The 18,237-nt window shown below is 42.4% G+C and overlaps 2 protein-coding genes across 6 annotated transcripts; both read left to right on the forward strand.

The window, feature by feature from the left end:
* The first annotated feature begins 1,123 nt into the window (after positions 1-1,123).
* LOC119220754 (SUMO-conjugating enzyme UBC9-like) lies at positions 1,124-5,760 on the forward strand. The gene is made up of 7 exons (XM_037476977.2): positions 1,124-1,473; positions 1,752-1,837; positions 1,947-2,030; positions 2,522-2,594; positions 3,173-3,282; positions 4,063-4,142; positions 4,487-5,760. Exons 2-7 carry the CDS (start codon positions 1,772-1,774, stop codon positions 4,548-4,550), a joined length of 477 nt encoding a protein of 158 aa, XP_037332874.1. The 5' UTR covers positions 1,124-1,473; positions 1,752-1,771; the 3' UTR covers positions 4,551-5,760.
* Positions 5,761-9,306: 3,546 nt separating this feature from the next.
* Positions 9,307-15,991, forward strand: il2rb (interleukin 2 receptor, beta). 5 transcript variants are annotated; one of them, XM_062566312.1, is made up of 11 exons: positions 9,307-9,491; positions 10,205-10,302; positions 10,679-10,823; positions 10,923-10,989; positions 11,167-11,260; positions 11,405-11,550; positions 11,752-11,935; positions 12,786-12,891; positions 12,975-13,053; positions 14,027-14,499; positions 14,585-14,759. In XM_062566312.1, the coding sequence occupies exons 2-11, from the start codon at positions 10,218-10,220 to the stop codon at positions 14,631-14,633; spliced, it is 1,428 nt and encodes a 475-aa protein (XP_062422296.1). In that variant the 5' UTR covers positions 9,307-9,491; positions 10,205-10,217; the 3' UTR covers positions 14,634-14,759. The 5 variants fall into 5 exon arrangements, with proteins under 5 accessions (XP_062422296.1, XP_062422292.1, XP_062422295.1 ...); XM_062566308.1 differs by having other exon boundaries at positions 14,027-15,991; XM_062566311.1 differs by having other exon boundaries at positions 12,786-12,876; positions 14,027-15,991.
* The last annotated feature ends 2,246 nt before the right edge of the window (positions 15,992-18,237 follow it).

Here is an 18,237-nt window from a genome sequence, read left to right on the forward strand (position 1 = left end):
GTTCCAACCTGCATCATTGTCTTTTGTTACAGGAAATATGGCACTGCCACCTTTTTGAACTGTGGACAATAGCAAGTGAAGCATTATTAGCTATTGTGTATGATGTCAGCTGTTGCTAGGGGCCACCAGGGTGAAAAAGAAAAAAGGGAACAAAGAATTACCACTGGGCAAAAGAGAACGATCAACCTTTTTTGAACAATTATTCTTGAGTTGTGAACTTTGTTCACTATGTCTACAGTTGTGTATTAATTACAAGCTGTTTGCAGATGTGTAATTATTACAGGTGGCAACCTCTGGTTCTGCAAATTAAAGTAAATGCCTTGTACTTGCATTCTCTCAACAGGGCAGCAGGGGCCGACTCCTCTGGTTGCAAAAAAACAATTTTGATTGTATAGAGGTCAAGGAGAAAGTTATCTTGTTTCTCACTTGATTCATCACCTTCAGGTTATGTTCTCAATTGCTAGTTTATATACAGCATGATGTCCGTTATGTTAATAATTATGGTGACGTCAAGTTTGAAATTGAGCTATTTTGTGATTGACTGGTCACTGCGGCTACAAGCTGGTGCTACCAGATACCTGTATGGCGTCACTTACGTTTGACAGGTTGCAAAAAGCCAAGATAGCGACGTCCGAAATGCTCAGCTTCAAGCTTCAAAAAGGCAGTCCACATACCTGGTGGTTGACATTGTGATGACTATGTCTTCTTATATAAGTCTATAATCGCTCCAAATTAACCAAACCTTCCTTTCGGGGTCCGACAGAAGCTTCTCCAGCGTATACTTCCCCCTTAATGTCACACTCGTCAGCTCAAAGGCAAAATGAGTTGAATTTTTTTCAGCCTCTGCCTGTATTTTCTTATATTACTGTGTTCGGGACATCCGTCAACCTCCATTTAATCTATCAAAACTATCAAATAAAATATTCTGTAGAGCCTACATGAAACAATTGAGAAACAAATTAAAAATGGCCAGTGAAAGGTGAGTCGTTTAGGATCTGGCTGCATGACTCAGAATGATGGAATCTTTCAACGGCGCGAACTTCCCCGAATGCATCCAATGCCACAACAAAGATGGCCGACCGTCTCAGACGTGTGTCACTCGCATATTCCCAAAAACTGCCTGAAGGTCCTTACGAAATAAACAAATTGGGGTCCTTTCTCGCGATAGGCTAGCTGTGGAAACGGTGTTGCGAGTCACATTGTTGTAACACATCTGTGGTTCATTTGGGAAAAATAACACCAATATATGTCGATAAGATTATTTGGGAGATGTTGATGAAATTGAAGTTTCTTTCGGGTTGGTCGTTTTCGCCCTAACTGGCCCACTAGTTCCGTTTTTGAACGTCGAAGGGTGTGTTTCTGTTGGGCCGCCGTTAGCATAGCAGCAACGTTAGCCTCAGCGAAGCAGTTAAGCTAACGTTCTCAAACCCGCGTCATCGTCGGTATTCAACGTTAGCCAAATAAAAACCAGAGGTAAGTTCGGTCGAAGCGAGGCAATTGTTCGTCGTCTGTTGCTTTTGTACATTTTGTCCTTGTAAGGAATTAACGTACATCGGCCCGATCTAACGTTACCATGTAAATCTAACGTTACGTATCTCATTTAACAACGTTGAATACGTCCCGACGTTTGGGTAAATGGTGAAACCTGTAGCGCTATTCCCCGAAGAATACATCGCGGCTGCGATGCACGTACGTGGAGGATTTAAATTGAATAATAAACGTGTTTGTGGGGTTTTTTTCTCCCCCCACAGGGAGGCGTTCATGAGCAGCAATGTCTGGCATCGCTCTTAGCAGACTGTCTCAGGAGCGTAAAGCCTGGAGGAAAGACCACCCATTCGTAAGCAACATGTCGATACTTATTCAACAGGAACGGGTGCAATTTACACAACGTAGATGACTAATTAGTGACCACTCATTGATGTTTTGGGTCTCTGTAAATCTCACAGGGGTTTGTTGCTGTGCCCACAAAGAATCCCGATGGGACCATGAATCTGATGAACTGGGAGTGTGCGATTCCGGGGAAGAAAGGAGTAAGTTAGTTAGCAGCAGAAACTGCAGTGAACCAGCTACTCCCACCGGTCTGCAGAATGACCAGCTGGAAACCCTTTCAATGCACAATTCATTAAGATGTCATTCTCCATGTTAGACAGCAAACCTCACAACCAGGTATTTAACATGGTGCTTTATTTGTCACCAGATCATCATGTTAAAATACTGCAAGTGATGGAGTACTATTCAACATAGAAATATGCCACTGAAATAACAGGCATGAGCAACATATGAAGGTCATTTACGATTTTTAAATCCTGCATTAGATAATGATAATACATTTCAAACGGCATTTAAAGGCCAAAGTTTGAAAGAAAAGAAAAAAGAGCAAAATATGCGGGATGCTTGAAAAAACCAAGATGCTTAGGTCTTCATATCCATAATGGCACTTTTATGTTCGTCAATGTTTTTAATGTTTTCTTGTATCCTTTCCTATTTACTAAAGCAGTTTTTTCCCCCTTCGTCTCGTTAGACCTTGTGGGAAGGAGGGCTCTATAAACTCAGAATGCTGTTCAAAGATGACTACCCTTCCTCACCACCAAAATGTGAGTAAACACTCCACACCCGGTGCTCCAGTCCACCTCATTTACATGCAGGTGTCCGTTCAGCCTAAAATAAGAGGAAGTGCAATAATTAAGAGTTTGGGCAACAATGTCACTGTATCTTGTTTAGTCGGTAGTGTGTACTCGTTGTGTAAGTAAAAGATGACAGTGTTTTATATATATATATATATATATATATATATACCGTATCTATTTTTAAAAATTTGACAGCAACTTTATTCTTTGCTCGGGTAAACTTTTCTCCACTGTTTGCAAAGGAAGTAGTTTGTGGATATATTGATGCTCTGACTGTATCAAATAGAGAACCTTTGATTGAAAGCTTAGCGGAGTGAATTTCTAAGTTGTTTCTATGTTGAACAAAGATATTGTTTAGCTATTGATGTTGGTAAACAGATGTGAGGAACATTTCTCCATCTTGACAATACTTCCTAAAATCCTCTTGGTTTTGAGAGAGATTTCAGGTTTTCCCAACAATTACTTAATGTTACTATCTAAGGAACATTTTGTGTTTTCCCAAGTCAGTCTCGTTTTGACCTCTAAAACTCACATTCATTTCTCAGGCAAGTTTGAGCCACCAATATTCCACCCAAATGTTTACCCATCCGGCACTGTCTGTCTGTCCATCCTGGAGGAGGACAAGGACTGGAGGCCCGCCATCACCATCAAACAGGTCTGAACACTCAACGGTCTCCCTCATACCCGTATCCACGCAGCATTGCACTTTTTAACTTAAAAACCAAATACCAAGAATCATCAGGAATCGGGAAACATTTATTGCCATAATATGTCAGACATACAAGGAATTTGACTTGGCGGTTGGTGCATAACATACATTTAGACATTGGACAACAAGACAACATAGTGCAAGGAATAAAATAAAAACATTTTAAAATATCTAATGCTAAATAACAATACTTTCTAAGGCGGTTGCGCAACGCCGTCGGCCAATCGAGCATGGCACATGCATAGTACATTTATAATACAAATAAATTAAACAATTCATTGATTTACCTGGTAAAGCAGACTTTATTTTACATTTATATACATACAGAGAATGAAAGCACAATTTGAGATGTACAATACATAATCCTTGATAAATCACTCGAAATACACACAAAAAAAGAGAAAAAATGTCAATAATTTTAATGAAAGAAATTACTTGAAACAATTTGCTCTGAGAAACAATTGAGATGTGAGAAATGCATTCAGCAACAACAGTGTGCAGACAAATGAATATTCCTCGGCCACACATTTCAAGCTTAATGAAGCAGCACACTGCAGATGCAGTACTTTTGGTATTGTGTCAACCCTCTGCTGCGGTACTTCATCCACTGGCTCACCCTGGCGTTGGCACTGTGAGGGTCCTTATCACATGTGCCGGCCTCACACTACTGTGGGGATGCAGGAGGGGTGTAGGATCTGACTATAGGAACGTTGGCTCTGATTTCAGATCCTGCTGGGAATCCAGGAGCTGCTGAACGAGCCTAACATTCAAGACCCCGCACAAGCAGAAGCTTACACAATTTACTGGTAGGTGCTGTGATGACCCGACCCACCCCAAAGCCTACAAATGAGGCCTGAAAGGAAGCTGATTTTTTTTTTTTTTTTACATTTGCCATGTTAATATTTTACAGGAAAATACTTTGTGATAGGGTTTGATAACATTTGAGATAATCCAAACAGTGTATGTAATTTCCTTCAAAGCCCTGACTGTTTTTGAGAGAATTCCATTCCTAATCACAGCCCTTTGGAGACCAAATGCAAGTCACAACACGAAAGGAGAAATCCACATTTCCTTATGAAGTACTACCTGGACGTAAGCTTCTGAATGACATTAGGGGGTTCTGAATGTCTTCATCTCTTTTGTGTTTCAGTCAGAACAGGATGGATTATGAGAAGCGGGTAAGAGCACAGGCCAAGAAGTTCGCCCCCACATAGAGGGGGGAGCAGACCCCGTCTGAGCAGCCTCAACTGATGGAGGTCACAAACAGGAGGCAGGCAGCACCCGACGGACCACTCCAATAAGAATCCCATTTTGAGTATTACCATTCAATTACAAAAGTGACGAGAGCCTGTGTCTCTTTTCTTCCTTTCTATTTTTTAAACAACAAAAGTTCAAAAAGATTCCAATTCGATCTTTAAGAAATCATTTCAACATTTTTAATGCTTAGCTGATGACCACAGAGCGACTTTGTCATGAGCTCATTCAGGCCTCCATTAATACTGTAAGTCCGAGTAATCATATCAACAGAGCTGTAGAAATAAGATGTCCAGGCCACTCTGTGTAGTTCAGTTGGCTGTGTCAGAAGAGGCGAGTTTGTTTATTCTTAAACTTCCAGTTATTTTTTTTTTCTTTTTCTATTGAACCCAGAAGTATTGTAGATAGTTCATGATTAGGGGCACGAGCTGAGGTGAAGCCGTCGGATGCACAATGGCAGTAACATCCTGCCGTTGTGCTCCTGATCCCTCACTTCGTTCCGTGCCACACGTCCCTCCAAACCGAGTTCCCAGAAAAGCATCTAAAGAATACATGTACGGATCGTCCCTGGGCCGGTGCATTGGTTCTAAGCTAAACTCTGGCAGGAAGCGGCGCTCAGTCCACCTCAGAGAATAGAGGAACGATTCTTAAGATCACATTAGTTTTCCAATTTAATTCTCTGCAAATCCATCTGGGAGTGAAAACTATTCGTCCGGCGCAGTGGTGGAACTTCATACACATTCAACTCCGGTTTGTCATCTGCTTTCCAAACTGCCGGCAGGACGAGACGTTGCATAGTACGAGCAAGCTGTCGCCGCGTGCTGTAAACAGCGTACCATCACGTTGGTGGTTCTTCTCCCACAATGCTCACAAAGCAGAAACCAACCTGTGTGAATCCCCAGATGCTATTACAACTCTTGAGTCCGACTGGCAAGCAGAAGCTGAGAGACCCTGAATGGAGCCCCTCGACCAGCAGGAAGACGGATGAAAGTGCACTCGGGAAGGCGAAGGCCAGAGAGTTTTTTGCCTCTAAGCGTATGAGTGCATGTACATAATATAAATAATGACAAATTGTGGAAGTTATGTTTTATATTGTTTTAGCCAGTTGACATTTGTGTGTGGTATTATGACAAAAAAAACACAATAAATGGCATAAAATTGTGAAATAAAGGTTAAAAGAAATGCGTGAGGTTTGTCTTTTCAGTTTGGGATGGGTTTGGGTTTCTTGGCTGATCATATTTTTTTAAAGTGTGATGTTTTTGTCCAAAGATGGAACCTGATGTAATGTTTTCGGGTGTCTTGCATGACATTCTCCAGAAATGTAACACCTTTTGTTTTGACTCCCCCGCCCCCTCCCTCCAGTGCGGTTTATTATCTCCGTATGACCTCAATTTGCCAAAAGGACGTAAAACCAGCAAAGAAAAAAAAAACTTTTTTTTTTTTCGGCCTGTTGCGTGTTAACACTGTGTTCTAGTTTATGATTTACTCTGAACATGGTGTTTGGTAGGTGAAGCCCTCAGGTGCCGTCCCGGCTGCTGCCTCGCTATGCTGATCTTGGATCAGTTTGTTCGTACGCTCGAAGCTCGGGCCACTGTCTTCACACAAACACATTTACAGGTTTGTACTTGCCTTTAATCAGGTGAAAGGCCTCCTAAGCACAATTAACTGTGTAAATAACGTTGTAGTTTGGCCAAATCTGGAAAGGTTTGACTTCTAAAAGTTGCAAAAACAGATTATTCCTTTAGGGTTAGGGTTATCATTCCTTTTTTTAAAATTTATTTTGCAATAGATTACTTGGTTTGGCATCAACTACTGTATGGTGGCAAACGTGTGCAAGCTTTCACATAATCCCTGCTCTATAACAGATGCTATTGTGTAGTTGTTGCTCCATTATTTAACATTGAATGCTATCTCATTGCTGTTCTGAAAATGCATAGTTAATAAAAGAAGACATCCTAAGGTTAAGTGGCCAAATGTTTAATGCAACTTTTGTGACTTCAATTAACTGCTGCAAGTTGTTAAGAAGTGAAGGGTTAACAACGTTAATTTTTTGTGTGTCAAAATAGGAGCTTTGCAATACTTTTTGACATACAAAACATTTACCTTCATATCAGCGTTAGCTGGATGCGTACCTAAGGTGTCAAATTTCATCAGGTGGACATAAGAAAAGGATCGCAGCTGAACATCCCTGTTGTATCTTGGCATATTTATAGGTGAAACACCAATAGAAAGATCATTAGTTTGCACACTCTAGCGCGGCAGTGTGTGTGTGTGTGTGTGTGTGCATTGATTTAGATCCAACTAAACTGGTAAATCAGACTGTTTGACCACCTTTTTCTTCTCTCTCAACATGAGATACGGATCATTGTCGTCTAACATGTAGCGACCATTAAAGACAAAAAAGTCCCTCATTCTAAAAGTACCTAAATGGCTGAATGCTATCAGCAGCGTGAAGAGGTTATTTGTGTGATGTGTAAAAGCAGTAGGATGGAGGTGGTTTCAACAAAAACCACTGAAACTTGCTTTTTGTCACAACCTGCTGCCTCTCCTACTGAGCCAGGCTCGGATGACGAGTATCTGTGGCCCTTATCTGATCCGTACTTTACTACGCAGAGAGAAACGCAGGTTGGGAGTAATGGTGGATGTCAGCGCTGATCCAGAATGGACCAAACACGCTCATCTGTCACTCACATGACGCCTACGTCGTGGTCCATGGTCCTCATAGCAGTTCACGCGACATGTCAGATGATGTTAGACAAAGGAAATCTATTCATCTTTGTTTCCACACTGTTTTGCAATCATTCATGCTTCATATTGGGAATCCAAAGCCTTCCACAGAATCAAACTGTTGTTGTTGTTCGCTGATATGAGCTGCATGATACTGGTCTCAATTAAGAATACATTGCATGGAAGCTAACTCATGCCGTCACATTGGGATTATTTCACATGTTTTTGCCATTATATTATCAGAACTCTTAAGTTTAACTAGGTTATGACTCAATAGTTGCCGAAGTATGAACGGGTCCTTCCCCTCCCATCAGCTTCTACAGAGGGGCCAACTTGTGTTTTGTTACCTGATGAACACTGGGACGTCGTGGTGAGCTTGTTAACATGTGAACGTTAGCATGTAGCTCAGAGCACCACAGCGCTTTGCACCCTCTGGCCTCTCTGCGATGACTCAAACAGTATTGAATAGACAGAAGTTTATTACATTAGGTTTTTTTAAAGGTTTTTTTTCCTATGAGGCTGCCCTCCCTTGTTCTTTTCTCATCTTCAGACCTCACCCCCCCCCCCCCCCCCCCCTGTCTTTGTGGTCTATTGATGGAGACTGTTTTCTTGTTGCCTTTCGAGCACAAGTAGCCATCTCAGCCGCTTCCTGCCTCGGGCTTGGCGGACCCTGACCTTAACCCCGAGAGACGTGCGCTGTGCTTCCTGTTGCCCTTTCTCGGCACACCTCAGCCCTCCCCCTTCCTTTGTCTCCCCTCTTACCCGCTGCGAGCTGATGCCGACACCTCAGTCAATGCATCTGATCAACCTCTGGCCCACTACAGGCCTGAAACCCATTCAGGCACCCAGACAAGGCGGCTGCTGCCTACGGAGTTCAAACATAATGTGTTGCAACAGTTGTTGTGTGAGTGAATGCGTTGTGGTCTGTGCGCCTGTGTACAGCGTGGATGAGTGTTACACAATGGCCCCTCATTGAACTTTAAGAGCGAGAGGAGCTCTTGTAGGTGATAACGTTGTATAGGTGCTGCTGCGTACAGACGTTTCTTTTGTTTCACCCTCGCTCTCCATCCGCAGCACGACGTTGTTATCTTTCGCTCTACATTGTCGCATCAAGACGAACAAAGCCTGGCGATGGCAGTTGGGGGCTGTGTGAAGGTCGTTGGGCCGCGGCATGGGGCAGAACTTTATATTTCACATGAGGTGACATGAAGAAATCACCCCCCCACCCTCACTTAAAACGAGATGTGCTAATTCAATCAACAAAAATGATTCTAAACAACAATTGATGCGAACATATAAAATTGTTTTTTTCTATTCAACTTTTTACGAGTCTTCAAAGAAAAAAGTCAAAATAATATACACATTTATATTTTTGATTATATATCCCTCCTACTTTCAAATAACTTAGACGTACACAGCCCCATGAAGGTTATTCCCCTCTCAGGGACAGTTTGAGACCAGAGGTTTGTTTACAGGTGATCTCTCGAGGCCCCGTTGTTTCAGACATGAAATGTTCGGTGACCTTTGAGTGAAGAGCAGGCTGCAGATTTGACTTCTCTTTCCTGCTGCAGAAGTACGTGAGAAGGGCACCTGGGGGGTTTGCAGTGGTTGCCGCTGTAATAACAGTGGTTTTGATGCCTTACAATGCTTGAATGTGTGTGTGTGTGTGTGTGTGTGTTTTTAATTTGAATGAGTCCACGGTTCCACATCTGGATGCTTGTGCCAATTTAGTCCTCAGTCCATCCGTGAGTCCCGGGAACCTCGTTTCCCTTTGTACGACCCGCTTTGGGACTGAAAGAGGATGTGGCGTGGTTCGCATTTCTTGTTTTTTTCTGGACGGATCGTCATAATGACGTCCAGGTAGCTGGAGGAGGAGGAGCTTTGCCCTGCAACCAACCCCCCCCCCCCCCCCCCCTCCCCCCCCCGGCCCCCCGCCCGTCCTCTCACACTTTTTGAGGCTTCCTGTAAGCCCCAGAAACTGTGTGGTGACAAGTGGAAAATGTCACTGGGCACTTTAAAGAACCCACTGGGCCGAGACGGAGGAGACGGAGGGATGAGCGACAGACAGACAGAGAGAGATCACACCAGAGACACACGCAAGGACACAGAGACAAATCTCGTCAGTCCAGCAGAGGACACTGCAATGTTTTTCTTCTCAGGGAGCTTCTGATCAGGTACCGTACCACTTTATTCTTACTATTGCTTTCAAAAAACACCACAGTAACGTGTTCTAACAACTTGCTCATATATTCTAGTGCTTTCATTTTTATCGTCTTTTCACGCCGGCTTTTACTGTTCGATTGCATCGAGATTATATTATAATAATAATATGTCATTTTGTTGTTGTTTTTCCCCTGCACGTTATGATAAAATATCCACACAGTTACTTACTAAATGGCAAAACACAGTAACGACCTTTTGACAAATGTGTACCTTTGTGAAATCTCGAAATGATTATCAGCACCAGCACAGGTGCTGGTGATCGTAGTCGAGTTTCGCTCATAACCGCTCGTTCGGGGTGGAATTAGTATGGTTTCCTCTCAAAGCTTTACCACCGCTCGGCCGATTGTGATGCAGTTTCAGAAATGAGTTTCTCTATGTAAAGAAACTTGGTTGGGGTCACATGTTCTCAAACCACCTTGTTTCATTTCAATAAGGTTAAGTTACATGAATTACAAGGACAACAGCATCAAATGATAATGGCATTATGAAGGAAATGAATGAGGTGCGGTGAGGAGATACTTTTGGGTTCAACGTGTAAACAACCGTCTCTTCCAGTTTCGATTTCTTTTCTGCATGATGATGTTTATAATTTATAATATTAATTCACATTCTCAAACTGCTGTTCATTCTCTACCAATCGTCTCTGACTCTTCTCTGTCCACAGTTCAGTAGTGGCCATGGCCGTGGAGGTCCTGGTGTCCCTGTACGTCCTCGCGGTTCTCTTTTCAAAGTCCGCAGCAGACTCTCACAAAGACTCACCCGGTAAAACTGAGACTCACCTCACAAGGTTTCACCTTGTTATTTATTTTTTCCCCATGTGATTTTTTTGTTTAAAAAGAGACACAACATAAACATACCGACAAGAGAGCAGTGACAACCCGCTGAGTGATGTCAGAATGTGTGTGTTTGTGCGAAGGAGGGGGGGCCTGAGCCAGATATTCCCAACATTTGTATTTTCGTAGCAGTGTGAAGAGCCAGGGCCTCTTTTCCTCAAGTCGTAACAAACATTGACGGATTCATCAAACTGGAATTTTAGGCGTTCTACTTCTGCCCAAACGAGGCCGCTGGTTTATTGGAACATGAAGGACAGGTCCAATGCCACCGTCCTCATGTCTCTGTTTTGTCTCTGTCACTGAAGGTCTCTCTTGCGTGAATGACTTTGTGAACAACGTGAGCTGTACGTGGGACGCCTCTACAGGGGCTTCTGGACTGGACTGCTGGATCGTTGGTATGAAGATAACCTGGATCTACAAGAACCAGGGGAGACATGAGGGAACGATTATGTGAGATGTTAGAAATACATATTTATACTGGCAGCTCGGTCAGATGGTCCAATTTTTCCGCAGTGCTTGTGCTCATTTTTTGTTCATTTTCTCAATTAGTCGAAACTGCAAACTGAAACAACACCGGAACTCTCCATCAGGATGCAGTTTTGTCTTTGAAAATGATGTAAGTCACAAATATATTAACCATGACAACCACATCTAAAGCACGTCTTTATTTTACCCTGTTGAATTGCTGTTTGGTTTTTAATGTATTTTCAGTAAAAAAAAAATGCAGCAGAGCTAAATGACCCATACTACATTTGTTTTCAATGTCATGGATTATATTCTGTGCCCCCCCCAGGAGTTCAACCCTTTGAATACGATGCCCTACATACGAGTGGAGTGTAACGGGACGACGGTGGAGAACATCACAAACTACTCACCATTCGATCACAGTCAGTGGCTTTTACTTCTTCTAAAAGCTGGGACAAGTCCAGTTGCCTCTGTAAAGTAATTCACAAATCAGGTTCTTCAAGACATTTGACATCATTTCTCATTCATTACAAGGGAGTAATGCTGGTGTGCGTCTGTGTTCACAGTCAAAATGCATCCTCCAGGCGTTCCCAATGTCAGCTGCACGGCCAATGAGACCCTGATATCCTGGAGGCCCGGGGGCCCTCCGTCCATCTTCCTCAAATTCTTTGATTTCCAGGTTCAGATCAAACAGAAAAAACAGTCGTGGGATGTAAGTGATCATGCAGTTGTAAGATCCATGCTAACATGCTCACGATGACATTGCTAACATGATGATTTTTAACGATTTATTTAGCAAGTTAACATGCAACGATTTGCTTAAATTGCACAAAACACAAAGTACAGCTGAGGCTGATGGGAAACACAGCGTTTGATGTTGTAGAAATCCGTTCAGTTGTTTTTCTGGTTGAAGGAGTCCAGCACTCTGTTCACACAAGAACAAGAGCTGATGGTGGATGCTTGGAAAGTAACGGGGCCCTGCCAGGTCCGGGTGAGGGTCAAACCCACTCTCAAGAAAAGCAGCCACTGGAGCGACTGGAGTCCAACAACATCTTGGCAGGGTGCGACAGACATGGGGCCAACAACACAGGACGAAGGTGACAACATTTCAAAACCACTTTTGATGAAGCCCACTCTTGACCTATCTACTGTATTCTGAAACATTATTTAAAGAGTGGTCCACAAGCAGTTACTCAACCTCCTTAGAGGATCTCCACCCACCTGTCCTTTGCCCCAACCGCAGTACAGAACCAGCGCTTCGTCATGACTTAAGAATCAGTCGTGACAATGGCAGTGTCTCCATTTTGGTATTATTCATGATCATTTTGAAGGGGAGGCTTGGTTTGTTGGCCTGTAAGGATCAGCACTGGACTGTATTTTAGTGTCATTATGACAATCCAGCTGCCGTGCAGGGGGAGGGAATTTAAGCTCCATGTGGTGGTGCCAAGGGTTTCATTTCAGGCCCACTATCGTTTTGTTTGTAACTGCCCCTGGGTCAGCTCATTAGGACACACGTTGTCTTTTACCATGCTAAATACAAACAATGGGAAATATACAGTAGTACGGTGCATCGAAAATATTTGGATTCTATTGGTTTTAAATTTCATGTCAGCAAACTATTTTTTTAATATGGCTTTAAATCACATGTGTCACTTATATTCGTCGATTTTTGGTTGTGTTTTCTTTTGTCTCAAGTCGTATCTTGATGCCATCAATGTAGTGTAGTGCTACAGCTTCTGTGGTTGCTCAGAATGTTTCTTGCATCCGAAACCCACAATGACCCAAATCTAATAAGCATTGAAACACAAAGCTAAAGCGATTGGGCAGAAAAGGAAGGTTTGGGTTTGTGTTGATGGCAGCCTGTAAACAAATGACTAAATGTTATAGATTTGAGGATTTACTTGCAGATGCATCGTTGCACATTGAAATGTCCGCTCTGTGTTCCAGAGGGGGTTCTGGGCACGTTATCCATGGTGAGGCTTGTTGGGGGGTTCTGCTTGTGTATCTTCGTCATCGTGGCGCTGGTCCTCTACAGGAGGTGTGCGAGCAGAGGGTGAATATAATGTTTGCTTGTGCGTCTGCCTTTTTGTAAGCAAGCAATGTGTCTTATTTAATAAATCCCTTTTGTCATTTCAGGCTCCTCAAAGGGAGGCCGGTACCAACCCCTTCTAAATATTTCCACACTCTCCACTCTGTACACGGAGGAAATGTAAAGGTAAAAAAAACCTATCAATTTTACTACTTACCACATAGAGCACTATGACAGACCAACACACACAGATAACAACTCTGATATACTCACACCCTTTCCAAATGCCAAAAGGTTCATTGTTGGCGTTTTAGTCATCTTATGTTAAAATGACAATAGCTGCTTGGTTCACTGTGATTCCCGGCCACAACAAAAGTGTTTAGGATTTCACATAAATGGAAACAAAAGACCGCGGCGTCGTGTTGTGACACCGCGGAAGCCGGAAAGGTTTTTTAGTTTCATACATCTCAACTCTCGTAGTTTGAGTATCCCAGGGGTGAAGGCAGGGACCAGTTGTACTCTCACTGTGTAGCGTTTGTTTAGTGACAGCTACACTACACACGTTTAACCTTAGTAAAGAGGACTGACATTTTTGTGGAAGCAGCAATACGTCACTATAAAGATTCTCAAATTTATTTGAAAGCCCTGCATTTTGGGATTGTACCATTTTAACAGGTGTGTAGTTTTTGGACCCATACTGCAGGTTTAAAGTTAGGATTTCTCTTCCTCAGCTGCATCCAGTTTTAACAAAATTCTCTCTTCTGCATCGTGTGGATTGTGCAATTAAATAAATGTACAATTAAATAAAACATTAAGGTCATTAAATATGCAAAATCCCACTGCCGGCCTTCCCAGGAGCTCATGCTCCCCCAGTCGAAGTTGAATTGTGATCAGCCTTTTTGCTGTTACTGCCCTTCTCATGTTGAACTACTTCCTTGCCTATTTGCAGTTTGCAGCTGTGGTTCAGGTTAATACAAAGTAAAAGCATGACAGCATTGACAGCCAGTCATAAAGGACGGGCTAGAAAATCTCTCAGAATGACATGTCTCTTTTGTCTCACACTCGCATACAGATACAGCGATGACTGTAAATTCAAGAAACGCCACTGTGACTCAGCTGCATTTTGTACTCTAAGCCTCTCTCTCTCTCTCCTAACCAGGAATGGCTGAATCCTCCGTCGGCTCCTGAGTCGTTCTTCACAGCCCAGCTGTGCGACAGCATCTCCCCGATCGAGATATGCGGAGGCTTGGACGTGGTCCCCACCACCTCTTCCCCCTCCGGCTCCACCAGCGCCATGCTTCACTTCAGGAACCACCCTCCGGCCGGCTCGGACACCAGCGGGGTAGTTGCCGATTCCTCCTCCTCTTCATCCTTCTTCTCCAACAAGGGCTACTTCATATCCAGCTCCTCCGGCAGCGTAGCAACCACTGGCCTCAGTCTTGCTTACTTGGCCTATTGCAACGATTCCAGCAATCTTCGCAACACCCTCAACCTCCGCCTCTCCCTCCACCCATCGCTCAATGGCCATCCAACCTATGAGAGCTTGAAGAGGGAGCCGCAGAGCCCAGACTCCGGTTTAGGCATCGGAAAGGAAGATGAAGACGGCAATGAAGACGGAAATGAAGATGAAAGGTTTGCTAATGTGGAAGAGAAAGGGGTCTCAGATGATGAGCCGAGCCCCGCTCTTCTCATTCTCCCTCTTCATCTTCCTTCCCAGATGTGCCCGCCCTCCCGTGCTCCACCCACACCTAACGCTCCCACCCTAACTATGATACCCTCTGAGAGCCAACAGGTGGAGGTAGCTGTGGCTGCTGCTAATGGCCATTATGCGGCCTGGCCTACGGCTGGTGCCATGTGCAGGTCTTCCTCGATGCCCGTGGAGCCCTGTAAGACAGGCTACCTGACACTGAAAGAGCTGCAGACGACATTCAGCAATAAATCTATCTGAACCACCTGTAATGTTTACCTAAAATAGTCCCTCTTATTATGAAATGTGTTCACAGCCGGACTGACCGGATTTGATATATTTAGGCTAAATGAACATAATTCATTTCTGGCATCCAAAAGATACTGAGTATTATCAGTATTTATATTAAGCGCGATTACTGTAAATCCATTATTAATCATCTGCTTTGCTTCAGTTTCCACCAGCTACTTGGTGAAAGATTTGACCCCTGAGCTGCGAGATGTTCCACCTTCTTGTTTGCTATACTGGACAAAAGAACAGTTGCCCGCTGGGTCATTATTTAGCCAGAACATAAGTAGAATATACATACGTTGAACTGTAGGACTCCTTGGTCAGTAAGTGTGTCAAAGCATTGAGTTTGAAGTTACTTTAAAATATATGCAAGTAGTCTTTAAAAAATACACAAATATAGTTTTGCTGTCTGTTTTTCATTTCTTTAAATTAAGTTTAACAAAGAACAACAAAAATCATTCATTTCTGCAGGCAGATTTGGGATTTTAAAAGCATGATTTAAATGTATTTTGACAATGTAAATATTGCTGCATTACTTATAATATAGAAAATATGTATTTATTAGATTGCTATTTCTAGACCTCTGGAAATCATTGAGGTCAGCGATAATGTAGCTGCTCTGTTCTCATGGTGTATAATTCTGATGCACATTGACATCTGTGCAGAGACCGAGTCAAAATTAAAAAAAAACTGCTCGAAGAAATGGGTCAACCTTTGACTTCCTGTGTCGTTGTGGAGTAGCGAACAAGGGCTGGGCATGTGCGATGTGAGAGTGTGAGGCGACAGAATGAGTTGTGTGCGTGTAGTTTTCAGTGTTGACATGTCCTGTCAGGTGGTCCCGGCGGTGTGTGTGTGAGAGTGAGAATGTGTATTAGAGTGTGGTTTGACATTTAGCTACGATGGAACCAGCGACATCCGTTCATCTCACAGAGAATATATGATATTTAGCCAAGTCAGGGAGAAATAACACAGATGTCGCTCCTCACTGCTCAGAGTTTCCATTCATGTCACAAAAGAGCTCAAGGTGTTATACACAAAGAACATCTAGACACTTTAGTGGACTGCACACAAAAGTAGTGCTATTTTTAATCAATAGAGCACTTTCATTTTCCTGCTCAGTCTCTTTTTGTGTATGGTTGGCATCTATCTGCATCATCAATCAAACGCAGGACAATGGGTTATGTTAAGTTTTAAGCTAAAGTTTGACCTTTTGTCGTAAATGGAAACAAAACGCATGTGTGACAATCCAAACTGTAAAACATGCTCTTAAGAACCATTCACAAAATATGATCATGTGATGTGTAAATAAAGAGCTTGAATAAATCATAACACATTCTATATTTAGTGTGGGCAAATACCACAACAGTAATAAAAATCCTCAAAAGGGATTTCGATTTTTCAGATACCCCTAAAATTATATTGTACTCCTGTACTAGTGCAAAGTTGTGAAACACAAACACCTTATTAAAACTAAAATGTGTAATGTGTGAAAAGTGCGGAGTAAAATGCATTTTCATTTGCAGTATGCAAATAAAAAAATAATACAAAAATAACATCTTAACTTTGTTAAACCGTGTGGGGGTGAAGAGTTTAAAATGTATCAATAAAAAACACCATCTGAAGAATTTAAACAAAATGTTGTTTAATGGCTTTCATTGGCAATTCCTCCATTAATTCTCTATGAAATTTATAACTTAATAACTAAATAAGATGTCTTCGCTGTTCAATACTATTCACTTTAACTTTTTTATGACAAACTGTCCTAAGACATATTATATCATTGAAGGATGACATTTTAATGACATTTCTGTCTCATTGTTATTCTAGTCAGGTATCTGCTCACACTGGGTTGTGTACATTCTCCGGTTATCTCGCTGTTATTGCAAAAGAAGAGTTCACATCAGTGTGTCACTTTGTTGTATGGGAACGTCCTTGTGTCGAAGCTGTTTGGTTGTTTTTTTGGCAGTCTGGAGTTCGCACAATCCATTACATTGGAAGCCATCACAAGGCGTATTGTAATTTAGCACGGAAAGTCATGAAATTATTGTGGTTTTTCCAAAAAAAGACAAAAAGCTTTATTAAAAAGTATACAAGAAAATAAAAAAGTCACAACATAGTATGTCCTAAAAAGTCATAAAATGCCTATGTATAATGTTAAAAGATTCATAGTTTGGTACGTTAATGAAAGTCCTAGTATAGTTGTATTTAAATAAGTATTGAGTGAAGAATGTCCGAAAAAGTATTTAAAAGTTTAAATGACATGGAGAGCAATAGCTGATTTTGGCAAGAAATATTTTTATATAATGTGGAATTAAATTAGAATTCAAATAAAAAAGAAAGAAAATAAATCATACTAAATCATGTTGAAAAAAGTCTTGAAATCGAATCGGAAGCATGTTTAAAAGAAGTGGTAACATAGTATTTGTGAGCCTTGTGTGTCTGGTTTGCTCTCGCTGCTGAGAGCACACCTGTATGAGATGTCGTCAGTGGACTCCTGCTGAGAGCACACCTGTGTGAGATGTCGTCAGTGGACTCCTGCTGAGAGCACACCTGTGTGAGATGTCGTCAGTGGACTCCTGCTGAGAGCACACCTGTGTGAGATGTCGTCAGTGGACTCCTGCTGACAGCACACCTGTGTGAGATGTTCATTTAGGTTGTGCGTCTCTATATGTCTGCCTACAATGCGCTGAATTCCTTGTGTGTAATTTCTCTGGAACTGCTTTGAGTACGCTGAAAACGATTCACTAATGTCAAAATAAGTCATAAATAAAACTAACATAGAATGTTGATTTAACACACGTAAGCAGAGAACAACTCATAATCATTTAGTTTATTCCTATTATTGGATTCGTCCGACTGTGAACCATCTAGTCCTTCCTTAGCTGAACCACAAGCATTTTTTAAGGTCTATGTTATGAACCCAGCTCTGTTTTTCAACTCTGAAGACAGTTTTACCATAATTACATCAGCCACAAACTTTTCTTTTTTATGGGAAGAAATCAGGGCGAGGTTTTGGTTTGGCAGCTTTGGGCCTCAAAAGTATCAAGTGTCTTGCAATTGCAGAGTGACTTCTCACCCCTCTGAAGGTTGGAGAGACGAAGAATGTGAAGGATGTCGGATGGAAGGATGACGAAGGATGTGTGATGCTGCTGGAGCCCACAAAGCAGAACCCCAACCCAGAGTTTGATTAAACAGCCAAAACGCAACCGGGGGAGGATTAGCAGGGCCGGGCGGTGCGGTGCGGGGGGGCAGCTGACTCCTGAGCTCCACTGAGTGTCTAAAACCCAAAGACAACAGATAGCGAGTGTTTACATGAAGATAGCCTCTGAGTGTTGTTTTTTTCTCGCATGAGCCTCTCAACGGTGCATCAGCGGGATAGCGGAGGAATGTTG

The sequence above is a fragment of the Pungitius pungitius genome, chromosome 12 (assembly GCF_949316345.1).
Source record: "Pungitius pungitius chromosome 12, fPunPun2.1, whole genome shotgun sequence".
Lineage (NCBI taxonomy): Eukaryota > Metazoa > Chordata > Actinopteri > Perciformes > Gasterosteidae > Pungitius > Pungitius pungitius.